This window comes from Phlebotomus argentipes, unplaced genomic scaffold (assembly GCF_947086385.1).
Source record: "Phlebotomus argentipes unplaced genomic scaffold, Phlebotomus argentipes genome assembly contig_2, whole genome shotgun sequence".
In the NCBI taxonomy this organism is placed as follows: Eukaryota; Metazoa; Arthropoda; class Insecta; order Diptera; family Psychodidae; genus Phlebotomus; species Phlebotomus argentipes.
The window spans coordinates 6,052,891-6,064,924 of record NW_026776162.1 but is presented as its reverse complement, the minus strand read 5'-3'; the positions used below and the strand labels follow the sequence as shown (position 1 = coordinate 6,064,924).

Sequence of the window (12,034 nt, the reverse complement as noted above, 5' to 3'; positions counted from 1 at the left end):
AGCGACGAGGAAAGCTCTCCATATCTTATCAACACACTACTAGAGACGCTTTCTGAATTCTCTCGAGCGCTTTTTTCTGCCTCTTTGTTACCACAGAAGAGCCATGCCAAAGCATTTCCCCTCATCATCTTCCTTTTTTTTTGTCTCTACATCCAATTTTGGCTTCAATCAGACCCCAAAAAAAAACGCCCAATGGAAGAACCTCATGTCCGTTCTTGAATTAAAAAAAAAGAAAATATCCGAAAGAGAAAATCATATCATAGACGAGAAAAGAATGCTGAAAGAGAAAAAATGATAATTTTTGTAAATATAGAAAGGAGAGAAGAAAATGATATTAAAGAGACGAAATGACGAGAAATACATATATAATTTTGTAAGCTTTTAAATTATGGATAAAACAACAAGATGGAAGCAATGTGAGATATCCCATAAACACTTATTTATCTAATTTCGATGCTAGTCTCTAACACTGTGTTTACCCAACACCCCCAATTTTGGTGACACTTTCAATATGTAATTACATGACGAATTATTTGATGTATATCAATTCAGTTTCCACTGTCAATGATTGGTTATGTTTGTTAGAGCAAAATTGTTTGCCAACATGACACTTCTCATGATGCAGATGAAGAAAAAAAAATAGAAGACGAAAGAAAAAAACGAAAAGAATTTCCAATAAAAGGATAATAAAAGTGAAAATTGTGTGTTGTTTTTTTTTGAATTGTTCACGTCATTTTTCGGCTCTCCCGCATGAATTGTCATGTTCTCAAGTTTGGCGCGCGCAGAGGAAAATTCTGTGTGAATTATGAAAATTGTCACCTCCTTTTGTATATCGCTCTGGCAATGTGCAGAAAATGAGATGAGAGTCCTCGTCGCCTCTGGTGAGTATATGTTGGGGGGGCGGGAAAAAAGATGTAAACACGAAAGTTGGTGAAAATTTCAAAATTCAGCAAATTGCTGGGAAATATGCAATAGGGCGGGGGATAAATTTATGTATTTTTCTCCACGCCAGACGACATTTACGTGCACTGCCAGAGTTATGACAGTCGTCGGAGGCTGCAAAGCCACCCTTGCACATGGGACCCGCAATTCCTGCAGAGCCCCAGCCATGCACGCCTCACCCCTCGACGTCTCTGGCCTTGTCTCCGGCGCTGGTGCAGTGAATGAGTGTTTGGAATATCACAGGAGATGGTATAAATTACCATATTCCCTCACACAGAGGCTCTCCATGTGCAGAATTCCACAGTCTCTCAAGGTGCAGTCCAGCCAATCTGGGCCCAGAGTCGATCCTCCCGAGTGCCTTTTGTCCCAACTTCCTCCCTCCTCCGCCACCAAGTTCGACACAGTATTTGGTGAGCTGCACAGCCAGGAGTTCCCGAGATGCTCTCACGTGTAATTGAATTGAAATGAAGTTTTCCCAATCATTGTCAAAATCGGCCTGAAGTGCCTTCGAACGGCACAAGTTATCGGGAGAATTCCTGCTCAAGTGCTTCGATATTTTCCCCCGAAAAATCTTCAAGCAGCCACTCAGAAAGTGTTTCCAATATCTCTCTATCTCTCTCAAGAGCCATTTGAATTAATCGAATATATGCTTGAAATGGACGAAAATACATTTTTGAATCACCTTTCCGGTTGCTCGCAATGCAGCAACTCTCAAAAACAATGTGAAGACTTACTGAAATGCCTCGTTAGCAACTTGACGATGTACTGAAATGGTTTACAAAAGCATTGAGAGGCCCAAAGAACATGAAGAACTTTAGAGATCATTAAGCACTTAACCTATTTATATGCATCATATCAATACTAAAGGTTATATTGGTATGATTTATTGGAGTTGTGCACACTAATGCCAGCTATTGGGAGAAGACTTTGACGTACAAAGTCGACAGAGAGTGTAGAAAAACTTTCCACTCAACTTTGCAATTGAGTTCTTCTCTATATTGAAAGTGCAATAATTCCTCCAGCATCTATGCATCAAAGCTGACTCCACGATAAATACTTCATTGAACATCAACTGAAACTTCCTAATAACTATTGCTCCTCTTCCGGGCAATGTGTTCTCGCCGCCCCCGAGCATCGCCAAGGATCTGCATAATTGGACAGCGATGGAGGATTTCTCTCTCTGATGCGGAGTGTTTGAAAATTCCGAAGCAACATATTCCCAGGAATATGATGTGTGCTGCCCACACGGAGGGTTTACAAGTGCAATAAAATATAGGGGGATGGAGAGGAGAGGAATAAAAAGATGAGGAATATTCGGGCATCCCGTCACGTTTCATGCATGATACGGTTGAAGGCGAAAGATTAACGTTCAAAACGTCTAGCCGCAGTCGTTTTTGCCACCACCCCAGAGAGCGGAAGGAGCAGCGAAAAACTTTTCATACATGCGAGCACCCTGAAAAATCATAAATAATTCCCATAATATACTTTAACGCGGAAAGTACACTCTCTCCTGCCGCCCATCCTGCGGTGCTGCTCCTGCAGAAATGAATAATCGTTAAAGACTGCGTAAAAATGCCGCTATGAATGGTAAAAATTTCGCTTTCGCCCGCTATTAAATCACACACGTGAACCTGAGTCGAATATGTAATAGAGAGGAGCTTCGCATTTTTATTATATTCCCCAATTCGCCGCAATTTATATTACCTACTCTCTGCATTACACTCTTATTTTCATTTCACTGGCCATCCACTCGAGTCCATTTGGGCGAAAAATCACTCAAGATTGCCCCAAATTCCATGCCGAATATCATATCTCACCGCACTCAATAGCGCCACTATTAATAAATTTGAATAAAACATTATTATGCTTTCATACCCCGCAGAAAGGGGAGCCCAAAACTGGTGTTATTTATAGCCCCAGATTGAATGTGCCATTGCAAATCTTACCACAATGGCGCAATCTTCTTATTCATGATGCTGGAGATTCTGTCATGGAAACGGCTAACTCTGCATGTCTTCAATTAATAAATCAATGAACTCAACAAGTTCCCCAATCATACACTTTACGCATCATCCGAATATATGCCGAGGAGATTACGCCATAACTTGATGGCATACAGACTCATTCATATCTACCGTATGAATATATTTGACCGGAATCTCAATGCGAATTGCCAGACAAACAACACGAGGCAGAAAAGTGTGACACTCAGTCAAATTGAGCAGAGAAAAGACAAGATAATTGTGTGTTTTCAGTCTTCCCACTCAGCGAGCCAAATTAGCTAAGAAAAAAGCAGTTAATTCAACTAAAATGTACTAAGATTACGAGCTAAAATTTTAGCAGGACTCGAGCAAAAAGTGTTAAAAATACATCAATTTACAGCACATTTTTAGGCAAATTTTTCATCAATTTTCTTAGCAATCTTCAAAACATTCCAAATTTTTCTGCTCTTTTTCCGCTAAATATTTTGCTCAGTGTTGAGTTTTTTCTTGATAAAAATTTAGCAGAAAAACCGATAGTCCAACTTCCATCGATTTCCCATCTTCCACTTTCCCGTGCCATATAAACATATGTTTGTGGCCTAAAAGGCATAAAAGAATGTTGATTTCTCAATTTTGAGGTTATTTGCATGGCGCTATTTATACAATTCAACCAAATGGCTAAAATTTGAGCGGAAATTAGCACAAAAATCAACTATTTCAAGCTCAACTTTTGAGACTTGGCATTTTGTGTTTGCTGGGCAGAAACTTTCCTTCAGAAGCGCAAGAATTGAATGTTTCGCCAGTGAAATAAACGTGAAATTTTCACTTCACCCCAAAATCACACTTAATGAGAATTGCGACAATTGAAGTGTGATTCTCATACATTTCACTCCACTGAGCTTTCCATGTCAAATTAGAGAATCATTGCATAGTGGAGATGTGGAGTACAATATATTGAATCAATTCAATTGAATTAGCTGGACAAAAGACACGATAACCTTTCTGGTAACCTTGTGGGCCAGCGTCAATGTTTTGGTATACATGCTATTAGTCACATCAGTGGAAAGTCACAGAGTGGCAAGACTTGTCTTGTCTCTCAGTTTGTCTCTGCAAAATGGATGAGACGGCCAAAAGTTTCGTGAGAACTTTAATTGTGTTATGTTCATTAAGCGCTGTTTGGTCTATTTGGGTAGTTCCTGGACAATGTCCCACCGATCGACCTGTGCAGAAGAACTTCGACATCACCAAGGTATTAGGACACATTCTCTGGGGAATTTTCCCCAACATTGTCTCACTCAATTTATCCACAATTTGTGTATATGTGTGTTCACATCTCAAGTATGCCGGACTGTGGTATGAATATCTCAGGCCAGATGACAATTACGCCTTCCTGGGCGACTGCAACACTGTCCAGTACACTGCACACGCCAATGGGACTGTCGGCATTCGGACGTTCAGGCAGTTCCCACAGAATCTGGGCTATGAGATGGATGAGACGTTTGCAGTATTCACGGATCCCGAGCAGAATCCACCGGAGGGAAGGTGGAACATCTCGTACAGATGGAGTGAGTGAAGCGTTCTCTGCACAGCCACTTATTGCTCATCATGTCGTCTTCCGCAGATGATCCCTTCTTTGCCAATCATCGCATCCTGGAGACGGACTACGACAGCTACTCCGTGACGTACTATTGCCGCGAGGCAAGTCCCAGCACCGCCTTCGATGACTTCTTCATCTACACCAGGAAGCCATCGCCGGAGCCCGACACCAAGGCTCGCATCGACAAGCTCCTCCACAGATTCTACAAAATGGAGTATCTCTTCAAGCAGAAGCAAGGCGGAGAGTGTCACTATTCGGCGCAGACGGACGAATGAATGTTTCATGTGTGTCTAATTGATCCAAGAGGTCCTGGCAATTATGCCAGGACAGAGAGATTATGTACACTGGAAATCAATATGTCCTTGTAGTTGTGCTGCTGTCTAAGAAATTCCCCCCCAAAGGAGGAGTGAAATAAATTATATAAAATACCCCAACCAAGTCCTGATTATTTGTGCAAATTGAAATCCGGTAAATCTCGTTGGTTGGAGTGATAAATGTTTTTGCCAGAGCTTAAGAGAAAAACATCCAAGAACGCCTCGAGCGTCTGAATAAAAGAATCGAAGTACTTCTTTGATGTGATAATTTGCAATTGTAATGATTTTTCTTCGGGAGTAAGTTCTCTCCTTTTCATCTGGGGATTACTATTCCTCCAATGACTAAATTTATTCTCCACTCAAGTATATTTGCTCGCGAAGAATCTCTATATATTGTAAGTAAATAAGACACTACAAAGCACAGAGAATCTTCTTCGTGGAAACTCTTATACTAAATGTTGCAAGAGAGCCGATTGCAGCAAACTTTTATCCTCCCCCCAACTTTCGATGAAAATTGCAAAAAGTGAAAGAAGAGACATTTTAAATGGAAGATGCGCGATTTCTCTTTTTAATTGCACTAAACTTTCCAGTTAAGAGGTTCAAATTGATATTTCAAATGGAGACAATTCAATGCTGCCCGCGGGCTTCATTATGTCCCCAAAAGAGATCCATCCTTTGTCTCTTGAGGAATTCAATTGAACTCACTTCCTTTGAGAGACAGAGTCTCAACTCAAGTCAGGGATGCAACTTTTCTCCCCTTGTCACCGAGATGCAGTCTGACATGATGGGAAACCTTGGGAAAAACATGGAACATCCCAGAAGTGTCACTTGCAGGCGCCAGAGCATCAATTACTGCTTATCAGCTGCTCAATTTGTGTGTTCATATCTCAAAGCTCCTGCTAGCACAATTTCACGAGGGAAGTCTCCTGATGCGGGGGCTCATTTCGGAGGGCGATAAGATACTATTGGCTTTTTCCACCGAACTCACGTGCAAATCAGAGGTCTTGCCACTTCTCGTGTATGATTGGTGCTACAAGAATACTTTCTTGATTCCCCTTCGACACTGTTTTGGTGGCCAATGATAACATTTACACGCACGTTATCGTATTGGATGAAAATTCCCACAATAAAATTAAGTCACACTTTTCCTCGCACGCTCGACACCCCCAATAAATCGTTCAGACTTTGGTATACGTCAGTGTTGTGCCCAAAGGAGATTAGTTTCTATCAGGAAACATGCGATATGGAGTTGGAGTAGAGTTGTCTGTGGTATAAATAGAAGTTGCTGAAAATATTACAAATCATTTGTGGGTGGAGAGTTTTGTGGTAAAATGAAGGTTGTGCTCTTCCTGTTGGCCCTCTTGGGCTCCTCTCTGGGTCTCATCTTCGACCGTGAGTGTCCCAATCACTCTGTCGTGGAGAACTTTAACACTGAAGAGGTACAATTCTAATTCACACATCCGCCAATGATCCTTGCTTAACGATTTCCCTTTGGCTGCACAGTACCAAGGAGTCTGGTACGAGGTTTATCGCTACGAGACGTCTGAACAGTACGGAAGCGACTGCGCCACCTTCGAGTACCGAGCCACCGGACCCGACAGCTTCGATCTGGAGTTCCGATGGGTCTACATCGAGAACAACTTCCAGGAATTGTACACCTACGGAAACGCCAATCGCGCGGCCGGTGCCGGAAACAGTGCTCGCTTCCAAGCTGTCTTTGACCATGAGCCTGGCAGAACCATCAACTACCACGTCCTCGCCACTGACTTTGAATCCTTCTCGCTGATCTGGAGCTGCCACAATCTCGGCAATGGACAATCCAACGGTGTGTATTCCTAGAAGAGGATTTATCCCTCCGAATTGCTCACCATTTCCTTCTCCCATTTTCTCCTTGCCACAGAGGACGCTTGGGTGCTGTCGAAGGTTCCCAATCCGGATCCCGAGGAGTTCGAGCAAGTTGTCGGCGGAGCCATCGACCAATACCTCGAGAGGAATCAACTCCGTGGCACAGTGCAGGTAAGCCTTATCACGATCTCTGCGCACTCGAAGAAAATCAATTGTGTGATTCGGTATTACCCGAGACTTTACTATCAGCTGCCCGATAAGATCCCATCATCACTCATTTTCCCCGTAATCTCTTGGGGAATTCATCTTCTTGCCGAATTACACTTTATCTCCAATCTTCGCTTAAACGCCCTCCTGTGTGTGGGGTCAAGATCACCTCTTGAGATTTCACCATGATACCTTGTTGAACTGTAAAGTCGATTAGGGCAATCACGTTTCTCGTAATTAATTGCTCTCCTCGGAAGTGAAAAGGAAGCCTTCAAAACCTCGCACTGTGTCGGTTGTACTTTTCATTTCAGCACATAAAGGGGGGAATTTGTGTATTAAAGAATTATGTTCTTCTCTTTCCAGGGCTGGGAAAACTGCACCGATATTCCGGCTCGCGCTTACTTCGGCCTCAAATAAAGGACTCTGCTCTGTTGGACACTTTTGCTGAACAAATAAATGTTTTTATTATTTAATCTCTCTCTCTTCGCTACACTGTTAAAACAATCCAGATGCAATTTTAGAGCATCACTTTTGTCTGCTTGCCGGCGCAGGGGATTTTTCAAAATAACCGTCAGTTTATTTATCTGATTTCATTTCCCTTCAGACAGTCATAAATCGCGATTCCACCTTTGGCACACACCTTAGTAGTCTCATCAGCTTATAATCTTATCGCAATTTCGTGTAACAACTCCAATAATAAAAGACAGTGATTCGCAATTGCGTCATATCAAATTAATAATTGACTGCAAATGAATGATCCCAGTGTCTCTCGATGATCCGTAATGAATCATTATTGTGGTGTGGAGAAAAATATTAATTTGATTCCCCATTGATTGACGTAATTTAATTACCGTGCAACGCCTATCGCGTGAAAATAGGCTGATAATTGAATTTGTGAGCGCATTTTTCGTGGTCAAAGGGCTGAAGAGGCTTTGAAATGCTTTAAAATGAGGACTGCGTTGTGTGGAATTCACTTTTTCATATTGACAGAGCAAATAGGAATTCATCGTGGTGTTTGTGTTGAAATTTTCCTCATTATTCTGGTAAATGATTCAATGTTCAAACAGCCTTTTTTGGTTGAAGCGCGATAAGATTATTGTCGCGAGTGGCAAGACCTGATTTGACAGTTCACCTCCTCAATATTGGCACAATAATCGTCGTTGTTAAAAATTATTTGTTCGTCATGAAGCCTCATTAATGGGAATGTACCGGCAACCGAAGGTGTTTATCGCTCTGCATTTTTCACTGGGACGATATAAAAGAAGGTGAAACTATCATTGGACAAGTCATTTCCCTTCGGGATTCTACAGTGAGTGGAAAGTTCAGTGATCTCTGGGTTGTGGATGTGAAAATTCAAAATGTGCAAAATGCTATCAATCTCCATATTAAGTGCACTCGTGATTATTCCAGTGGTTCTGGGCAGTATTCACATGGAAGGGCGATGCCCCAGTTATGTTGCCGTGCCCAGTTTCGACAGGACCAGGGTAATATTCTGTGATATGAATTGAAATGAGAGAATACATATGTATGTCGTAAATTAATATAAATCTGGCAATTAACACTGTGTGCGCAGTATGGAATTGAAATTGTGCTCAAAATTTTCCTACATTAACATTATAAGCGCAAAATGGCAAACGTGAGTCAACCATCGAGATATTTAGCATAAAGAGCTTTAAGTTTACTGATCATACTTTGCCACCACTTCGCGTTCTGTCTTTTCTAAGTAAAATGCTTTCAAAGTGACAAAATTGACTCAACTTTTGCTCTTCACAATGTTCGTAACAACGAATTTTAGCTCTCTTTCTCTCGAGGGAGAGAGTAAAATGACGAAATTATTCAACCAGAAGTAATTATCAATTCTGTAAGCGTCTCAACACTCTGTCTATTCTCCACTGGACTTTCGAAGACTTGTTCGAAGAGAAAGTATAGAAAGACCTCCGATGTTGGGAGCTTTCGATGATATTTAAGCGGTGCAAAAAATCCACCCCAAAAAGCTCTATTCGTGCAATACAGAAGCCGAGTGGGAAGAACGTCTGAAATGATTTGGACAATATTGGACAGTTTTTAGGCGAATGGTTCGAAATACAGCGACTGGAGACTGATGAGCTATTGAATGCAGATTGCGTCCTCGTCAATTACAAAATGAATGCGGACGGAAGCACGGTGGACGTGAGCAATCGAATGATGATATTGGAGAGCACACCGAGGACGCTCGAGAGGCGGGGATATGCGAGATATCTCGACACAAGTGGACGTCTGGTGATGATTTATAATGAAACAGATCCAAGTATGTGCATATTGAATCACCGTGAGATTTCCCATTTATATTCAATCCCATTCATCCGCTTTCCATCTACTTTTTGCTCCTTCAATTGCAGGCGCCAGTATCTTCGACTATTACGTCACCCACACGGACTACACCCAGTATCTGGTGGCGGTGTCCTGCGAGAATCTGAACAACACCCACTACGCCGAGTCGGCCTGGGTCATGTCCAGGAGCCGCACCCTGCCCGCCGGCGCCCTGACCGCCGTCAATCAGGCCACTCAGCACTGGGACGCCACCTTCTTCCGCCGCACCAACCAGGATGAGCGAGTGTAAGTTGCCAGGAATGCACAAGGGGCAAGTCACAAGGCGATTTTTGAGGAAATTCAATGGTCCCAATCAAGTATTTAAATATTTAAAAAAAAAAACAAAAATTATTATTTTCGCAAGAAAAAATTGCTAAATAATGAAATTTTGAATAACATAATCAAAAAATTATTATTTTCCAAGTAAAATTACAAAATAAATTAATTTTGAATAACATTATCAAAAAATGAATGTTTTCCCAAGAAAAATTGCAAAATATTTAAATATTTGAATAAAATTGACCAAAAAATGATTATTTTCTCAAGAACAAATTGCAAAATAATGAAAATTTGATGAGAATGTTCAAAAACTGAATATTTTCCAACTAAAATTGCAAAATATTCAAGTTTTGATTAAATAATGATACAATAATCAAAAAATGATTGAAAATATCTGCATGAAAGAACCAAATTTTGATAAAATATTCAGGAAACAATAAAAAATGATTGAAATTTGTATGAAAAATTCAAAATTTGAATAAAAATCGGGAAATAATCAAGAAATGATTGAATATTCTCAAAGTTAGTGGTCTCAAATCGCGAGTGACTTTCCCCTTGGGAATGCAGCATAAATTGCATCTCTCTCGTGATCTCAAAAGTTGAGACTTCATTAGCGCGGGGAAAATGAAAGAATCAAGACTGGACTTGATGAGATTTTAATATTCATAAACCTCACTTAACCACCCAGTGACGCTTTGTGCGGCTTCTAAAGTCACTTAATGTTTTACAAATTATGAGCAAAAATCCACAATTTTAAACTTTCATGGTGGAAAATTGATGAAGAAACTAAAACATCTTATTATCATAACATTTAGAAATTGCGCTTTTGCTTCTGCAAATTAATGACACTGCATCTAATCAATATATAGTTTCTCCTTTGCTGAGCAAATTCTCTCTCTCCCTCTCTAACTTCCAGGTGCAGCTCTTCACGGCAATTGGCATTGGCAAGCATCACACTTTTAATGGCCCTGTTCACAATTCATTTCCTGCGCTGAGGGAAAAGTTTTGCGCTTGTTATCACAAATTTGCTATTTTCATAGGTATGAAGAGCCAATATCTATTTTGTAGTTGTGTGTGCTAAAGCAACACGAGCGGAACTCGGTTGTAATTAAACTTTGAATAAATTAGACATCTAATTAATTGTGAAATTCCACCTCTCCAACCAATTCTGATAGTCCATTTGTGTGCCTTCAGGATCTATTTCTGGGTCTGCGGTGTATTTATAGGAGTTGAAGCTCAATCCATTTGCCTCGGTGTGTGTGTGTTTGTGTTTACGGAAGGAAAATCCGACAGCTGGGGAAGTGATTCAATTGTCGAGGATTCGGAGATCTTGCCATCATGACTGTGAAATGAACACGAGAGATCCTATGACATTTAATTGATGCCATCACAGCCCGAATGAACTCAAAAATACAAACGGAGTGGCATTAATTGAAGTGGGGAATATCCAATCATGAGCGAAATCACCAAGAACAAAGTGAATTTAATGTGCACTCCAATATACATAGCGTGTGTGTGTGTCGGTAGTGAAATGTATCCGCAATGGGATAAGAGGAAATGGTGAAAGGGTTCTGTAATTCCGGGTTTTGGTGTTTCTCACACTCGCGCTCACTCCACCCAGAAAATGTTGCGGAAACCATTGGAAGCGACTTGTATAGCCTATGGTCAAATGGTTGATTTCGGCCAAGCTTAGGAGCAGTTGGACGATGAATATCTGCAGTGTTATAGCATGTTACATTTGTATATCTCTCAAAATGGGGTGTGTGTGTGTTTAACTTGAAGCTCAGGGTTGCTGTAAAGTTCTGCTTAAATTTGCGAAAACCCGCTCATTGCCACTTCCTATTGTCCTCTCACTCTTTCTCTCTCTCTCTCTCCTGAGACTGTTTGTTAACCTTTTTTTCCATGATTGATTTTCCTTCTCCGCACCCACGGAGGACTGTACTCACGGGGAGAGAGCATTAGATTGCCAACCCTGATGGCAGCTACACTGAGGAAATTCCTGTTGTGTGCGACAACAAAAGGGTTGTTAATATATCTATGGAAAATTTGGTATGCCACAATCGTCCGCTTGTGCCATTCTCCAGCACACTTGTAACTTCCTTCGCTATTATTGCAATCATTACACTTTCATCGTGTCGTAACACAACGCCCAGAACAATTCTGCAGGGCCTGGGATTTTGGGGTTGTGCTGGGGGTAAAAAAAAAGAGACAATGCGCTGCTGAGCTACATTGATTTTGGGGTTAAGCGCACAGCAAATATAATCACTTTAAGTGGGGAACAAATGTGCATTTGCATTTATTACTGTAGCAAATATTTGCAAATAAATTTATCGTCAGACTGCATGAGCTCATTACTATAATTATTTAAAAGCTTTACGCATTGTCAGCAATTTTTGATAACCACTGCGCGCTGGATAACTGATAAATTTTAATGTGCTCTCAGAGAAATAATAAAATGTTGGTGAATCAAGAAATATTCTTGAAAATATCTCCCAAATGAGGTCTGGAAACTAGCTGGA

The 12,034-nt window shown here is 41.0% G+C and overlaps 3 protein-coding genes across 3 annotated transcripts; all 3 read left to right on the top strand.

Annotated features, from left to right (window-relative positions):
* Positions 1 to 3,945: 3,945 nt before the first annotated feature.
* On the top strand, positions 3,946 to 4,959 carry LOC132264651 (purpurin-like). Its single transcript, XM_059764920.1, has 3 exons — positions 3,946 to 4,173; positions 4,264 to 4,489; positions 4,546 to 4,959. Exons 1-3 carry the CDS (start codon positions 4,039 to 4,041, stop codon positions 4,794 to 4,796), a joined length of 612 nt encoding a protein of 203 aa, XP_059620903.1. The 5' UTR covers positions 3,946 to 4,038; the 3' UTR covers positions 4,797 to 4,959.
* A 1,207-nt stretch (positions 4,960 to 6,166) lies between these two features.
* LOC132264980 (lopap-like) lies at positions 6,167 to 7,304 on the top strand. The gene is made up of 4 exons (XM_059765337.1): positions 6,167 to 6,274; positions 6,339 to 6,660; positions 6,736 to 6,851; positions 7,251 to 7,304. The coding sequence occupies exons 1-4, from the start codon at positions 6,167 to 6,169 to the stop codon at positions 7,302 to 7,304; spliced, it is 600 nt and encodes a 199-aa protein (XP_059621320.1).
* Positions 7,305 to 8,034: 730 nt separating this feature from the next.
* On the top strand, positions 8,035 to 10,639 carry LOC132264713 (apolipoprotein D-like). The gene is made up of 4 exons (XM_059765000.1): positions 8,035 to 8,371; positions 8,949 to 9,174; positions 9,266 to 9,482; positions 10,432 to 10,639. The coding sequence occupies exons 1-4, from the start codon at positions 8,246 to 8,248 to the stop codon at positions 10,508 to 10,510; spliced, it is 648 nt and encodes a 215-aa protein (XP_059620983.1). The 5' UTR covers positions 8,035 to 8,245; the 3' UTR covers positions 10,511 to 10,639.
* Positions 10,640 to 12,034: the final 1,395 nt, after the last annotated feature.

Coding starts and splice junctions, on each gene's coding strand:
- LOC132264651 (XM_059764920.1), top strand. CDS start 4,039: ATGGATGAGACGGCCAAAAGTTTCGTGAGAACTTTAATTGTGTTATGT. Junction 4,174..4,263: donor AGAACTTCGACATCACCAAG/GTATTAGGACAC, acceptor TCACATCTCAAG/TATGCCGGACTGTGGTATGA. Junction 4,490..4,545: donor GAACATCTCGTACAGATGGA/GTGAGTGAAGCG, acceptor CGTCTTCCGCAG/ATGATCCCTTCTTTGCCAAT.
- LOC132264980 (XM_059765337.1), top strand. CDS start 6,167: ATGAAGGTTGTGCTCTTCCTGTTGGCCCTCTTGGGCTCCTCTCTGGGT. Junction 6,661..6,735: donor CGGCAATGGACAATCCAACG/GTGTGTATTCCT, acceptor TCCTTGCCACAG/AGGACGCTTGGGTGCTGTCG. Junction 6,852..7,250: donor AACTCCGTGGCACAGTGCAG/GTAAGCCTTATC, acceptor TTCTCTTTCCAG/GGCTGGGAAAACTGCACCGA.
- LOC132264713 (XM_059765000.1), top strand. CDS start 8,246: ATGTGCAAAATGCTATCAATCTCCATATTAAGTGCACTCGTGATTATT. Junction 8,372..8,948: donor CCAGTTTCGACAGGACCAGG/GTAATATTCTGT, acceptor AATATTGGACAG/TTTTTAGGCGAATGGTTCGA. Junction 9,175..9,265: donor TTATAATGAAACAGATCCAA/GTATGTGCATAT, acceptor CTTCAATTGCAG/GCGCCAGTATCTTCGACTAT.